At 42.4% G+C, this 14807-nt stretch overlaps 1 protein-coding gene across 1 annotated transcript; it reads left to right on the top strand.

Annotated features, from left to right (window-relative positions):
- The first annotated feature begins 211 nt into the window (after positions 1-211).
- On the top strand, positions 212-14545 carry ARRDC4 (arrestin domain containing 4). Its single transcript, XM_070357906.1, is given in 9 exon segments — positions 212-673; positions 5584-5650; positions 6372-6519; positions 8437-8539; positions 9494-9626; positions 9628-9748; positions 10235-10397; positions 11258-11412; positions 11790-14545. Coding segments are annotated over 9 exon segments (1239 nt in total). The 5' UTR covers positions 212-381; the 3' UTR covers positions 11847-14545.
- Positions 14546-14807: the final 262 nt, after the last annotated feature.

Here is a 14807-nt window from a genome sequence, read left to right as displayed (position 1 = left end):
AGCGGCCTGTGCACGTGCACGCTCGCGTACTCTGATTGGTCACCACTCATTGATCACGCACTGCCGGCCTGCTCCAGCCCGTGCGCGGGGGCGCCAATGAAATGACTCAGTAGCCCTTTACAACCAATCGGCACGTCGCGGAGCTCCCAGCCGGCCTATGGGAGTGCGCCGGGGGTGGGCTGTCCCGGCCCCTCGCCTTAGCCAGCTGGGTTTGTTAAAGCGACAGGCCCTACGGCGCGCCGGGGCTCCACCGGGCAGCGCACGGCGGGCACGGGGGCCCGCGGCGTGCGCCTGGCGCCCGTGACAGCGGTGCCGCTCGGCTCGCGACCCCAGCTCCGGGCCGTTGCCGACCGCCTCGGCGCGGCCGCGTCGCCCGGTAGAATGGGCGGCGAGGCGGGGTCCGCGGCAGCGGCGGCGGGCTCCGAGGGCCGCGTGAAGAGCCTGGGTCTGGTGTTCGAGGACGAGCGTAAGGGCTGCTACTCGAGTGGCGAGACCGTGGCTGGACACGTGCTGCTGGAGGCGGCCGAGCCGGTGGCCCTGCGCGCGCTGCGTCTGGAGGCCCAGGGCCGCGCCACCGCCTCCTGGGGCTCGAGCGCTGGTGCCGCTGCCCCGGCGGCCGCCTCGGAGGTGGAGTACCTCAACGTGTGCCTCAGCCTGCGTGAGCCCCCGGCCGGTGAGCGCCGACCCCGGCCTGGGAGAGGGGCCGGGGGGACGGGGAAGGAGCGCTCCGGGGGATGCCCGCCGGCCAGGGGGCTGGGCGGGGGAAGGTTTCTGGGGGTGGGGTCCGCTCGCAGGGTGGCCCAGCATCCCTTTGGGGGCTGTGGCGGGCAAGCAACAATGCCTGCGCATCCCCACCTCACAACCCCGGGGAGAAGGTTCTCCTCTCCACCTGGCGCCCCGCCCCTGCCTCGCTGGGCGTTGAGCTGCATCGGGGTCCCAGGACCGCCTAGGCAGGCTGTGGGAGTGAGCCGTTGCCATGGGAACCAGGATCTGGGGCTCTAGGTCCTGTTCCTTGTGGCCTAAGGAATGGAGGGCAGAACCAGTCTGTCCTGATGTGCCCGGTGTTTTACGGGCCTTCCCTTCACCGGCATTCCCCCCTGCCCCGCCATCAACCCCCAACTCGCATCCTTCTTGCTTCATGATGAGTTAGCAAAAAGCTCAAATCTTAGGAGGGAAGTCGTTCCCTGAGCATTAGGAGTTCAAAGGAAGTGCTTTGTGACTTGATCCATCATCCTGGGATCCCCCCCTTTTGGGGAGCGGGTTTAAGAGTTCTACCTTTGTCTTTATCCTTCGCTTCTTTTTGTTCTCTTTGCATCTTCTTCCTTCCTTACACCTCCCATAAACCTTGAGTTACAGTGGGATCTGGCCACTGAAAGAGTTTGTGGAGGAATAATGACCCTGCTTCTGAAGTTGTTAATAGTGTAGGATTTTCCAGAAGTACCCCTGTGAAAATTCACAGCATGGATTCCGTTAATGTTCGGTGCAAAAATAGATTCCCTTAAAATACCAGGGACAGCGAGTCTTAGTCTTTTTTTAGTTGAGGAGCTCCTTTAAACTGTTTACCTTTTTGCCTCATCAGCTTCAGCATTTATCTGTAAAATGAAACAGTGATGTAGACTCCGCTGTTGAAGAATGAAATGCAGTGTATCAGTGTTTAACCTTTGCTATGTATTATACAGAAATTAATAGTAAATGCAGTTTTGCCTTGTCCTGCTATGGAACAGTAGACTGTTCACAGTTAAATCTTTATGTGAGCATCAACTAATTCCAAAAACTTCAGTGAGGAAAGCACATGTGAACCAAAGCCCTCTCTGGGATTAATAAATGCAGTAAGTTAGGTGACAGTTCTTTCTTGCTCTATGCCCTTTCATCAGTATGGTTTCCAGAATCAGCCCACACAGGCCTTCCCCAAAGGTAACAGACAACACAGATTTTCAAGATGGCTGACTGGAGTCAAGGGCAATGGAAGAGGAAAGTAACTGGGTTTTGTCCAGGACTTCAGACTCTCTGTGTCCATAACTACTGAGTTTTTGTCCACGATTTTGAACTGCTTGTATGTCTGTGCCCATAACTACTGAATAAATAGATGTAAGATTAATAGAAGTTAGACCTGGGATTTGCAATGGGAAAAACGCTTTGGTGAAATACTGACTATCAAATAGTGTTCTGATTCACAAGTCAGATTTTTTGTCATTCTGATGAAGTAGAATGGCTCATTCTAGACAACCTGAAAAATCTTAGCTTATTTTAGAACATACAGTAACAAACACTGGCGAAAAGTAAAATCATAAGTCTATTTTAGTTGACTTAATAGAGGGGGAAAAAAAACCTAGTATCTATAATCTGAGAGAACTTAACAACATTATATAGCTGTAGATTCTTAGGTTTGTTTAATTTCAAAATCTAGCTGAATTTCAGTCACCTGAAGAGATTTTTTGAAATCTAGGCTATGGGATGTGTTTTCAAAAAATGTACTGGATAATTTGTTAGCCTTGTTAATCTAACTACTTGCTGTCTTGGTGGTTGATTTTCTTCATATTTTTATCAGTAATAATGGTAGAAAAACAAGACACATCAGAGAGTTGGTTTCACATGTTGGCGGCACACCAGGAGGATGACCTTGTGTACATTCCTCAACCTTTGAGCTCCAGGCTCTGCCTCTGTGTTGGTCTGGTAGCTCAGGACTCACCAGTGCCCTGAATTATGCACTTGGGCTGAGGAACATGAGTGAATGAAGCATCTTGTGACACTGTAGGTCTCATTGCATAAAGCAGTAAACCTTGAGAGCAGAATGGACACATGATTCAGTTTATGGACCTTCTTAATTAAAAGTTAATAAAGAAGAAGAAAGCAAGCAAAGATTTTATTCCAGTGCTGTGCTGTGCGCTTAGTCACTCAGTCATGTCCAACTCTTTGTGACCCCATGGAGACATGGGGTGTGTCCTGCCTAGCTCCTCTGTCCTTTGGAGATTCTCCAGGAAAGAATACTGAAATGGGTTGCCATGCCCTCCTCCAGGGGAATCTTCCCAACCCAGGGATTGAACCCAAGTCTCCTGCATTGCAGGCAGATTGTTTACCATCTGAGGCACCAGGGAAGCCCCAGAATACTGGAGTGGGTAGCCTATCCCTTCTCCAGTGGAACTTCCCAACCCAGATATTGAACCAGGGTTTCCTGCATTGCAGGAGGATTCTTTACCAGCTCAGCTACCCAACTTTCTGAACATTTTTTTTTTCCTTTTTATGTTTTGAGGCAGTTCAAAGTCATTTTATTTTTTTTAATATAAATTTACTTATTTTAATTGGAGGCTAATTATTTTACAATATTGTATTGGTTTTGCCATACATCGACATGAGTCCGCCACGGGTGTACATCAGAGTCATTTTAAATGTTCTGGTTCCTATTTGTTTTTTCTCTGAAGAGAGAACTTCATCTCTCTTATTCTCTTCCAATGTCCTGCACAGCTCTGTTCTTCACACTTGCCTGCAATGCCCTTCCCTTCACCTAACCCTTGTCTCCATGCCAACCGCTTACATCAACTGTGGAGATGGTTCCCTCCCCACCCCACCCCCCACCCTCACCCCAACCCCAACAACAGACTGGGCATCCTAGGGTCATTCAGTTCAGTTCAGTTGCTCAGTTGTGTCCAAGTCTTTGCAACCCCATGAATCGCAGCACGCCAGGCCTCCCTGTCCATCCCCAACTCCTGGAGTTTACAGCCTAGGGTCATTGCAGACAAGTGTCTGTAGCCATCTTTCCTCCCAAGGTTTATTTGGAGATTGAAGTTACTTAGCTTTGTATCAGCTTTGTACCTGACAATCACTGTAAATTTTGGATGTAATGAAATCCACATCTTTAAACATTTTAAGTACTTTATTGTGTTCAGTTATCTGATGATTACGATTTGGAACATTAAACCAGGTCTCAGGAGTATCGGGATTCCTTGAGCCTAGTACTTGATAGTTACAGAGTGGAGAGGCTTTCCTGCCTTCTGGTGCTGGGGCTTGTAGAGTGGCCCCAGACACCCTTGAGCCCTGGGACTCGCTCTGTCACTATTATTTAATGTGTCATTAACATCTCACGTGTCCCTGTGACTTACCACTTTGCCTCCAAGTTAACCACCTTTTCAGTGTTTCTATCTGAATGACTGTAAGTGGCAAATGCTGTTACGATTTTTTGCACCTTATATATCACACATTGAAAATCGGAGATAGAGTTAGGAGATTTAATGAGCCAATGATGCATTCCCTTTTTCTAAAAGTACAAGGTTGAAAGTGAGAAGGGCCTCCCTGGTGGCTCAGATAGTAAAGAATCTGCCTTCAGTGCAGGAGTCCCAGGCTTGATCCCTGGGTCAGGAAGATGCCCTGGAGAAGGGGACGGCTATCCACTCCAGAATTCCTGCCTGAGAGTCCCATGAACAGAAGAGCCTGGCAGGCCGTAGTCTGTAGGGTGGCAAAGAGTCAGATATGACCGAATGACTAACACAACTTTCAAAAGTATGGGGTTGAAATATTAACTGAATTGATGAAGGGCTTAGACTATTAAGTTCTAAGACCTATTAACTATTTAAGTGAAAAATTATCCCATTTCACTAGTGATTTTTCACCTTTAAAATTTTTTTAATGAATGGCTACAATAGAAATCTCCATTTTAGTATCAACTGACCAGGCAAATCTCAGAGAAAGTGCTCAGCCTGTGCTGCACTTTTTTCATCTCAGTCACCCCACCCTTGGGAGATTTAGTTCTGTACTTGGATCTGTGCACACAGAATGAAGGGAACGTTTATAGGTCTCTCTGGGGAGCCACCCGACCAACACTGACATCCCTGGCGTTGGCTTTGAAGCTGGCCGAGAGTCTGCACTCAGTCGGCACTCCAGCAGTGCCTCTGACCTTGCTCAGTCCATCCACAGCCTGCCTCCCAGCTTTCTCATGGTCAGGGGTAAGCTGTTTGAAACGAAATGGGGCCGACTGACCCCAGAGCAGGAGGAAGGAGTTCTGGCCATCTGCACCTCTCTATCCCAAGTGAAACAACATTCTCTATTGATCAGTACTGATTCCTGCCTAATAACTGGTCCTGTTGAATTGGCTGTTAAGTATTATACCCAATATTCATAACACAACAAAGAAATTTTTCACCTCCTTTTCCAGCTCTGCCCAAAGAGTAGTCTAAAATAAATAGATCTGGTTTTTTTCTAAATTAGTTTTGGGTCCTATGTAATATTTGTATCTCAGGTTATACTCATGCTAGTATACAAGTGGGGAAAATAAATACTGTATATAGGTATGTATGGTTGTGTATACATACATATGTATGTGGGAGCTCTGGTACTTGATGGCAATTATGTAATTGGTCTATTTGCAGATAGCATATATGTATATATACACATATATATGTAATTTGAAATTGAGCTTGGTAAAAGTTGACTCAAAATTTATCAATAATTCTCTAAGTCTCAGGTTAACGTACTTTTTGAAGTATATTCAGTGGTACAGCCAGGAAAACCTCCCTTTAAAAAAATTATGATTTATACTGAAAATTGTTGATCTAATATGAAACTTAAATAAAAATATATTGTCTTTTTTAGGGGAAGGCATCCTCTTACTACAGCCTGGAAAACATGAATTTCCTTTTAGTTTTCAACTTCCATCTGAGTAAGTGAAACTGTGTAGCTTTGGGGGTTTTCTTTCCCTGGAAGGTGTCTGTACATTGTATGGTTACTGAGTAGCTTCTAACACTCAGGTGTAAATATTTATCATAAGTAACCTCTGATAGATCCCACCCCTGTTACCTCTCTTTTTTTAAACAAAACTGACACTTAATTTAAGGGGTTTTCTCCATGAATCGGAGAAGGCAATGGCACCCCACTCCAGTACTCTTGCCTGGAAAATCCCATGGATGGAGGAGCCTGGCAGGCTGCAGTCCATGGGTCGCTAAGAGTCGGACACGACTGAGCGACTTCCCTTTCACTTTCCACTTTCATGCACTGGAGAAGGAAATGGCAACCCACTCCAGTGTTTTTGCCTGGAGAATCCCAGGGACAGGGGAGCCTGGTGGGCTGCCGTCTATGGGTTGCACAGATTCGGACATGACTGAAATGACTTAGCAACAGCAGCCACATGGATTAGTGGTAAAGAATCTGCCTGCCAAGCAGAAAACACAGGTTTGGTCCCTGGGTGGGGAAGATCCTCTGGGGAAGGAAATGGCAACCCACTCCAGAAAATCCCATGGACAGAGGAGCCTGGCAGGTTACAGTCCATGGGATCACAGAGTCACAACTGAGCGACTAAACCACCACTACAACACTTTTAAGAGCTTTTTCCTGTTTTGAACTGAAAAAGAAACTTTAAATATCACGTCTTCGGTTTCTTGCAGACCTTTGGTAACCTCCTTCACTGGGAAATATGGAAGCATTCAGTACTGTGTGAGAGCGATTTTGGAACGACCCCAGGCACCTGATCAGAGCGTTAAGCGGGAACTCCAGGTCGTCAGTCACATCGATGTCAACACACCAGCGTTGCTAGTACGTTCTTCTGCCCTCCCTTCCTCTGCCCCTCTTTTTGCTTTCAGCCATCATCCCTGCATTTAGCAAGTCTAGTGGCCGCCTATCCTGTCACTTTTTGATGTAATCTTATAACCCATATGCGTTCACTATAAATATATGATTCTAAGTCGGGCAAATTACAAATTGTGTGCGGTAATACTCTTGATTGTGTCCCTGTTTTTCAGGGCTTCTTTTGCCAAAAAGTTACATGGGCTCGAAATGCATTAATAAGGCTTAATAATAATAATGCGCGCACAGAGTAGTTACTTTTCCCAGAGCAGCCACAGTCCCAGGGCTGTGGTATTCTAAACTCTTCCCTAATAGCAGGGTGAGGAACAGTAATTACGGAAGAGTACTAATCACGCTCAGCCTGTTATTGACGCTCAGGCCATTATGCTGTGTCTCCGTGCATTTTGCATGTCATTTTCTAACGCTAAGTGAGTATGTGCAGCTGCTCTGGACTTCCTTTCACTTCTCATTTCCTTATGACAGATTTGGCTGCATTAAAGCATTGAACTTCTAATAATCACCAGAAATACTGTAGGCTGATAAGAAAGATCAGGCTGTAAGTAACAACAGAATAGGCAAGATGGGAGCTAATGAGGTAGATTCTTTTATCTAGACCCATATTATCAAAATAATATAAAATTATACCTTGTACTTTCATGATAGCTAGTAAGGACCTAATGGTTCTTCATTTAAATATGAATGAATGATTTTTTTTTTACTTAATAATTTAAACTTTCCATCATGATACTGATGTTGCAAAGATATATTTTTAGTACTGGAGGTTTCCTCTTTCTAGCCAGTGTTTTTAAAGATCAGAGGGAAAAAAAAAAACAAAATAGGAGTTAAAAGTTGTTTAACTCTATTTTCATACAAAAATAAAATAGAATTTACTCTTGTTACGAAATTATTATGAAAATGTAACAGATAAGCCTAGCTGCATGATCCCTTGCAGCCAAAATCATGCAATAGCCTGACCCAGCTTTTAGCTGTGACTTATCACCTGTTCAACACCTATTTTGAAAATTGATGATGCTAATAACTGCCTTGTGTTTTTAAAAACTACTTAGAATTGGGTGGTTAAGTAATTCTAATTCTAATTAATTTATGGGGCCATTGTGGCAAATAATTTAAATTTTTTTTTTTTTTTTGCAAAAAGAAATGCTAATTATCCTTTATTATCCTTCAACAATTAAAAAGCTATATATTGCAACTTTGGGTTTTACAGTGAATTTTGGCTTGTGCCTCTTGTAAACTGAGTATTTTAAACCTGTTTTTTTTTTTTTTGCTGATGTAGAATAGAAAGTGGGGTGGTGAGTTCAATAATCCTTTAGATCCATTACATTGGTGTGTTGTTGTACTGCCATAACACAGAAGCCCCAAATTATTCTAAGTACCCTTGAAATTTCTGCCTAATAATGCATTTGAAGTAAGGACAAAAGGCTGTTTGCTTATTCAACATTTTAAACTCCAAGACAAATGGAACATTCTGGCTATTGATTTATATGCAGTTTCTCCTCCTGATCTACACCTAAACTCTTTTTTTTAGAAAAGGTAGTTCTGTCATGTTAATAGGGACTGCTACAGTTAGGTTCTGATTGCTTTTTTAAAGGATGATGTTCATTTCCCAGAAACACAGTGAAAATATAGAATAAAATAGCATGCTGTCACCCTAATTTGAATCGGAAAATTCACTTAGTTTTCCTGAAAAGGGAATGATTTTTTAATGCTTTCTTTCAGTATGTTGCATAAAATGTCACAAGAAGATAAAAAAGGTTGATTTGTTTTTTGGAAGACATTTCTCTACAGCTATTTTATTTAAAAAAATGACATAAGTTGTATGAATTTTCTAGATCAATTTAAGTAATTTTATTATTTGAACTTTTAAAGACCCCTGTATTGAAAACTCAAGAGAAAATGGTTGGCTGTTGGTTTTTCACTTCTGGTCCAGTCTCGCTGAGTGCCAAAATTGAAAGAAAGGGATACTGCAACGGTAAGCAAACTGTCTAAAATTCCAAATGCAAGATTCGTTAATTAGCTAATTGAAAACAATTCTGAATAATATGTTTTGTGATTAATGAAGTATATATTATTTTAAAACATGAGTAATATGATTCTAGTATAAATCATTGATATTTAAATATTTATAAATAGATGAGTAGATCCCAATGATCCTAGTATTTCTGACTTCAGTCCTGGTACGTTCATAACTAAGACTAACACCAAAATGAGAAGATGCCAGCATTTATTTTAATGTTGCAGAAGACTATTCCAAGCAATGTTGCTTGGAAGAGAGCTGTTGTTGTATGAAAATACTGTTAGGCATTCTGACTCCGTGCTGGGAATTGTACACACAGGGCTAAAATGTAGAACGTTGACACTCTTTAACAGTCAGATTGGTATCAGAACAACCATCTGTGAAAGGCCCATTTCCATCCAGTGGATATGGCCCTGCTCCAGGGTTCTGGCTGGTTGGAGACGCGGGTGGTATGGGATAGTATGACAGTGGGTGTATAATGTGGGTGTGAAACTTGTTTACGCCATCCACTGCTTAACATCTGTTCCTAAAGTGCAAACTTTGTTCTTTTTTCGGGCAGATTTTGTTAAGCATTGATGAGTTTGGTACTTAAGATAGTACTAAATCATTTATTTGTATATCTTCTCTCAGTTGTTATAGATCATGGTCATTTATAGGTCTTTAGAATTGGTAGCCTAATATTGCTACATTAGAAAAGTGAATCATGGAATAATTAGAAAACATTATCTGCACAAGCTGCAGTGAATTTTCTTTTCTCTGACTCAGATTTGCAGGGTAAATTTTTCCATGAGGCCTCTCAATTTCTTAAAGTCACATTGCCACATTTCAGCTTGCGTCAGGGACGGCTCTGTTCCACTGTGGTGAGAACTTCCTGAAGAGTCTCTGAAGGTGTTTCTGTTTTCTTTTTAGGAGAAGCTATTCCGATCTATGCAGAAATAGAGAATTGTTCCTCTCGTCTGATTGTTCCCAAAGCTGCCATTTTCCAGACTCAGACGTACCTGGCCAGCGGGAAGACGAAGACCGTGCGGCTCATGGTGGCCAACGCGCGGGAACCACATCGCCTCCGGAAGCACTGACACCTGGAATGGGAAGACCCTCAAGATCCCGCCCGTGACCCCGTCCATCCTGGACTGCTGCATCATCCGCGTGCACTACTCCTTAGCCGTGAGTGCGGAGCCCGGGGGGCGTGAGACACGGGCGTGGAGCCAGGCCCGGTGCTGTGCCCCCGAGAGATGTCCTTTTATGTCAGTGTCACAACAGATTATGAAATAGAGGATCTCTTCTGTTTTTTCATCAAAAACTAGCCCCCTGAGGGGTTTAATTAAGGTGGGAGAACGAAGGTGCTGTCAGGGCTGCTCTTACGGTGAAGATGTGTCCTTAACTTCCTGTGGTTTTGTGTGAGCCATGCTCACTGACAGTGAAGTGTGTTCAGGACGCAGTTCTCCAGCACAGAGCGTTCTCTGTATTTTGTGGGCTCTTCATTCGGTTTGCTCATTTTATTCTGTCAGGACAGTTTGCGATCGTGTTGGGAATAGTAGCAGACAAAAGAAGCTTTTTTTATGAAAAAATAATTGGGTTACTCACTATAAGGTTTAACTTACATTTGTGCCTCTCTCTCTCTTGTTGTTGTTTTGGTTTTTGGCGTATTAGGTGTACATTCACATTCCTGGTGCTAAAAAGTTGATGCTTGAGCTGCCGTTAGTGATTGGCACAGTTCCATACAATGGTTTTGGCAGCAGAAACTCCAGCGTTGCCAGCCAGTTCATTATGGATATGAGCTGGTTGACACTGACTCTGCCGGAACAGCCCGAAGGTAAGATGTTTTGAGGTTCTTTCATGATGAAGTCACACATACAGAGTATGTAAGAGCAGCACATATGAGATAGAAAGTGCTCAGATGATAATTGCTACTTCCACTGTGACTGTCCTCACTCTTCTTATTACTAAAAATCAGCAAACATTATTCTAGGCAGGGACTTGAGAGTTTAGCCTAGCCAAGACACAGAATTCCCAATGGCACGTCCAGAAATACCATCCACATCTCCCAACTGCTGTTTATAATAGGTAAGTAATGGGCTGCAGTCCATGGGGTCGCTAAAAGCCAGACACGACTGAGCGACTTCACTTTCACTTTTCACTTTCATGCATTGGAGAAGGAAATGGCAACCCACTCCAGTGTTCTTGCCTGGAGAATCCTAGGGACTGGGGAGCCTGGTGGGCTGCCGTCTATGGGGTCGCACAGAGTCGGACACGACTGAAGCGGCCTAGCAGCAGCAGCAGCAGCAGCAGCAATGAAAAATAATCAGAGTATGGTTTGTTATGTATGTATTTTTTGTAGCCACATTTCATGACTTTTTTTTTTTTTTTTACCTAGACTGTAACGTATGCAACTCAAGAGAGTACAATAGAATCAGTGTTCAGTTCAGTTGAGTCGCTCAGTCATGTCGCACTGTTTGTGTAGTACTTAATAAAAACAGAATCCATTGAATACTTTTTGTTGTAATGGGCATAAAAGCTTCCTGATTAGAGGGAAGAATACCATTTGTTTTATTTTCAAATTAAGCTAAATTTCTTATTTTTATCAGAGTTCAGTAGACATTAATGTAATTAGTTTCTGCCTGGATTTCTTAGATCCAACTGGTTTATTTTGTTTGTTTTTTTTTTTTTTTTCAGCACCACCAAATTATGCAGACGTGGTGTCGGAGGAAGAATTCTCTCAACACGTTCCTCCTTACCCTCAGCCCCCTAACTGTGAGGGAGAGTCATGCTGTCCGATGTTTGCCTGCATCCAGGAATTCCGATTTCAGCCTCCACCACTTTATTCAGAGGTAAACACATTACAAGAAAACTAGGCTTGTGCTGTTCTGTTTGTAAATAATCCTGTATCCGTTGTTGATTCCCAGTTATTAAAAGATACATACGACAATTTTCTATCATGATGATGATAAATTATCACTGGTCCATTTATCACATTTTGCAATATTTTCTTGGTATTTTCTAGCATGCATGTAGAGTACCATGAATTGCCTTTAAGGACCCGGAATACAGAGAACTTAATAGTATTCTTAGAACTTAGAAGTCTTTGGGGCTTCTTCATAGTAGCTTTGAGCAGCTTGGCTTAGCTATCATCATGTAATTAGCAATAGATTCTATAGTTGTGTTAAAGAACATTGCAGTATTAATCTCGGTCTGCTCATTTTTACAGGTTGATCCACATCCTAGTGATGTAGAGGAGACCCAGCCTGTTTCCTTCATTCTTTGAACATGTTTCAGAAGTCACTGTGCTCATCATCCAATTAGAATGTTGGTTCTTCCCCTGCTTTTTGGGGAACAGGGAGGGAGGATGAGCTTAAGAACATAACGCCAAGACCGAAGGTGGAAGAAGTTAAAAAAATGCAACGAGAACTTTCCAGCTGGCCAACAGGATTGTTGCACAAGTTTGTGATGTGGTCTTGTGTTCCCTTTGAACGGTGGGATGAATATGTGATGTGAAAAGTCTCAGAATGTACTGGAAGTCCAGACGGTGATAGAGTAAGTGAAGGGGTGCCTGTGCCAACCCAGGAGAAGGAAAGGTGCCTGTGAAGAGTGGAAGCACTGTGAGCGTGTCTTTAAAGGTTTCTCAAAGTGGAGCAGCTGAGGCAATGTGGACATATTGGGAGGAGACTTGATTTTAGAGAATGTAGCAGCACAAGAATGTGCGTGAGCAGGAAAGGGGCCCACTCTAAATGTGAAGCGAGACCCTCTGGTGTCAGGATCGTCATGATTTCTTACCATAGTTGATAGGACTGAAGGTCCTTAAAAGAATCGTTTTCTGAGGTCATGATCTTAGGAGGTACTAATGAAGTACAGTTTTCATTCTTCTAGTGATAGTCTAAGAAGTAGTTTATAAATTGGCTCTACAGTATTATGAAACCAAGAATGAGTTCCTTAAAAGGCTTGTCAGTTGAAAGGGGAAAGGTGAATTTCAACTTGATAACACATTTTGTTGAAGTTGCCACTTCCTAACCCTCTTTAAATACTTTAGCAGGGTACATGTTTGATTTTCCTCATGTCTTAATTACCTAGGAGCATATTTTAAAAAGGGTTAAAAAAACAAAAAAGCTTGCATCCTTAGGATGCGTTGATAACTGCACAGTGCGGGGGAAAAGGCCTTTTCTTACCTACCTCTAACGGTGTTATCAGAATCAGATTCGGTTTAAAGCTCCAGGCCTGAGAAGTCTTCTCTGGAGTTTCTGCTCATTTGTCTATAGCAGTCTTATCTCTCCTATCCCCAAACCAGAAACTGGACTAAGGGCAAAACTTGTAAGGTTAGCATTAGATGAAGGTTAGTATGTGTATACCAAAGGGTATTTGAAGTTAATGTAAAATCAAGAAGGCAGAAATACCATTTTTTTTAAAGTCACAAAGTTAATTCCTCTCAAGAGACATAAGTGTACTGATACGATGGCAGTCACTGTGTTATCCATTGTTATTCCACTTCTTTAGTAATTCTCTTTAAACTGTGATTTTTTTTTTTTTTTTATCATTTTGGTGCAATATTTTACTATCCTTGAACCTCAGGATATTAAGACCAAGATCGTGTTGCTGCTAAAAGTCTGAGCAGTGTTTTTATGTCCCTCTGTCACCTCCTAGTCAGAGTCAAACGTTCACTTGTTTTTACTTTAATCTGTTGGTTTCATGAGCTGAGAGTATTTCTGGATGCTGAGTGGAAGGGGAGGTAGGGACCCGCATGACAGAGATTTTGGACCAGCCCAGTACTTTGGTTTTCTCCATGTCCTAAGGGTTCGCTCTAGAAACCCTGGTGCTTCCCATGCCAAATACTGTACTTCACTCAACTGAATGATTAGCTTTTCTTTCAATCAGTATACTCAGTTAGAAAAGTCCTAAGGTTAAATTTTGTATGTAAAAATTAGATGGACATTTGATCAGGGATTTTTATACAAACATTAGGTAAATGTACACTTTTAATCCTCTGGGCTACCTCTCTCCTCTGTAATCACGTAAGCATCATAAGCCGTTCTTCCGTTGTAAGCCTCTGTTGAAAATCACAGTGCAAACTGTTCTCCCAATAATTGCGGTACTGAAATTGTCATGAATCGTTGCTCCTTCCTTTGGTTTTTTGGTGATCTTTTATTTTGCTTTGTTTTTGTGTGTAAGAAGCTATGTGTTGTCTGAACAGTTTTATTTGTACTTTAAAAAAAAAGATCAGCTATTTCTTGACCTCTGAATTACAGTTTACATGTTTTGTCAAGACATTGTCCATCTCCATGATACCAAAACACAGTGAAAGAAACAACAAAATTGTACGGAGGAAGAGCAAGTTTAATTATCTGACTGCAGGTAGAAAGGCAGCTGCTTACTAGGGTCTTCACTTGGATTGTCTTGCCACCTTTTTTAAAGAAATCATAAAGTGCACCCATCAAAGTAAAACAGAGCTGATTTTCTAGCACTTAACAAGAATAGCTAAAAGGTATGATTTGCCTTATTGAATTGATATTGGTATATCTGACCTTAAGCAGTAGGTTGAAACTGCATACCTTTTTATAATCAAGAAGTTATTTGATGAATGTAGAAGATTCTACATTGGAATAGAGAATACTTGGGAATGATGATAAAAATTTAGCTGCTATTTGCTTGTATATTCTCCTCTTGTTTCGTTTGCAAAGAAACCGTGGCCTTAGAATTTTCTTTTTGATGCAAAATTTTTGAAATTGAGAATGTGCATCTTTTGGCTCACACAATTCTTCCATGGGCAGAACTTCCATGTTTTTGTTTTGCACAATAAGAAACTCAATAGGCAGGGGTTATGTTTTTGATAAGTTAACTATCAAAGCTTTTTATTTTTATTATAAAAATGTAACAATTTAACCCACAAGGAAAAAAAAAATAATTGTATTTTGTACTCTTGTCTGAACCCCATGGGTTCCTTTTGTTAATAAAATGATTCCACTGATGCTGTGAGTTACTAGTCTTGTTTTGTTTTTGTTAAGACTATGACTCAGATTGTGACAGACTTAAGGGAAATCAACACCATGATACAGAGTGTTACCGCTGAGATCCTTCTGCAGATGTGTGCTGTCATCAGGCCGGACACCACCCTGGTGCATTCTGAGCCTGTTTCTGTGATGGCCTCAGTTTCCCCAAAGGGTGATCAGTTATTAGCATCCCAGGAAAAAGGGTAGTTGATGTGAAAGATTAAGCTTAAGCTCTATTGGTCATTGAG

Source organism: Bos mutus, chromosome 21, assembly GCF_027580195.1.
Source record: "Bos mutus isolate GX-2022 chromosome 21, NWIPB_WYAK_1.1, whole genome shotgun sequence".
NCBI lineage: Eukaryota > Metazoa > Chordata > Mammalia > Artiodactyla > Bovidae > Bos > Bos mutus.
The sequence above is the reverse complement of the archived record's forward strand: the minus strand, read 5'-3'. Positions and strand labels throughout refer to the sequence as shown.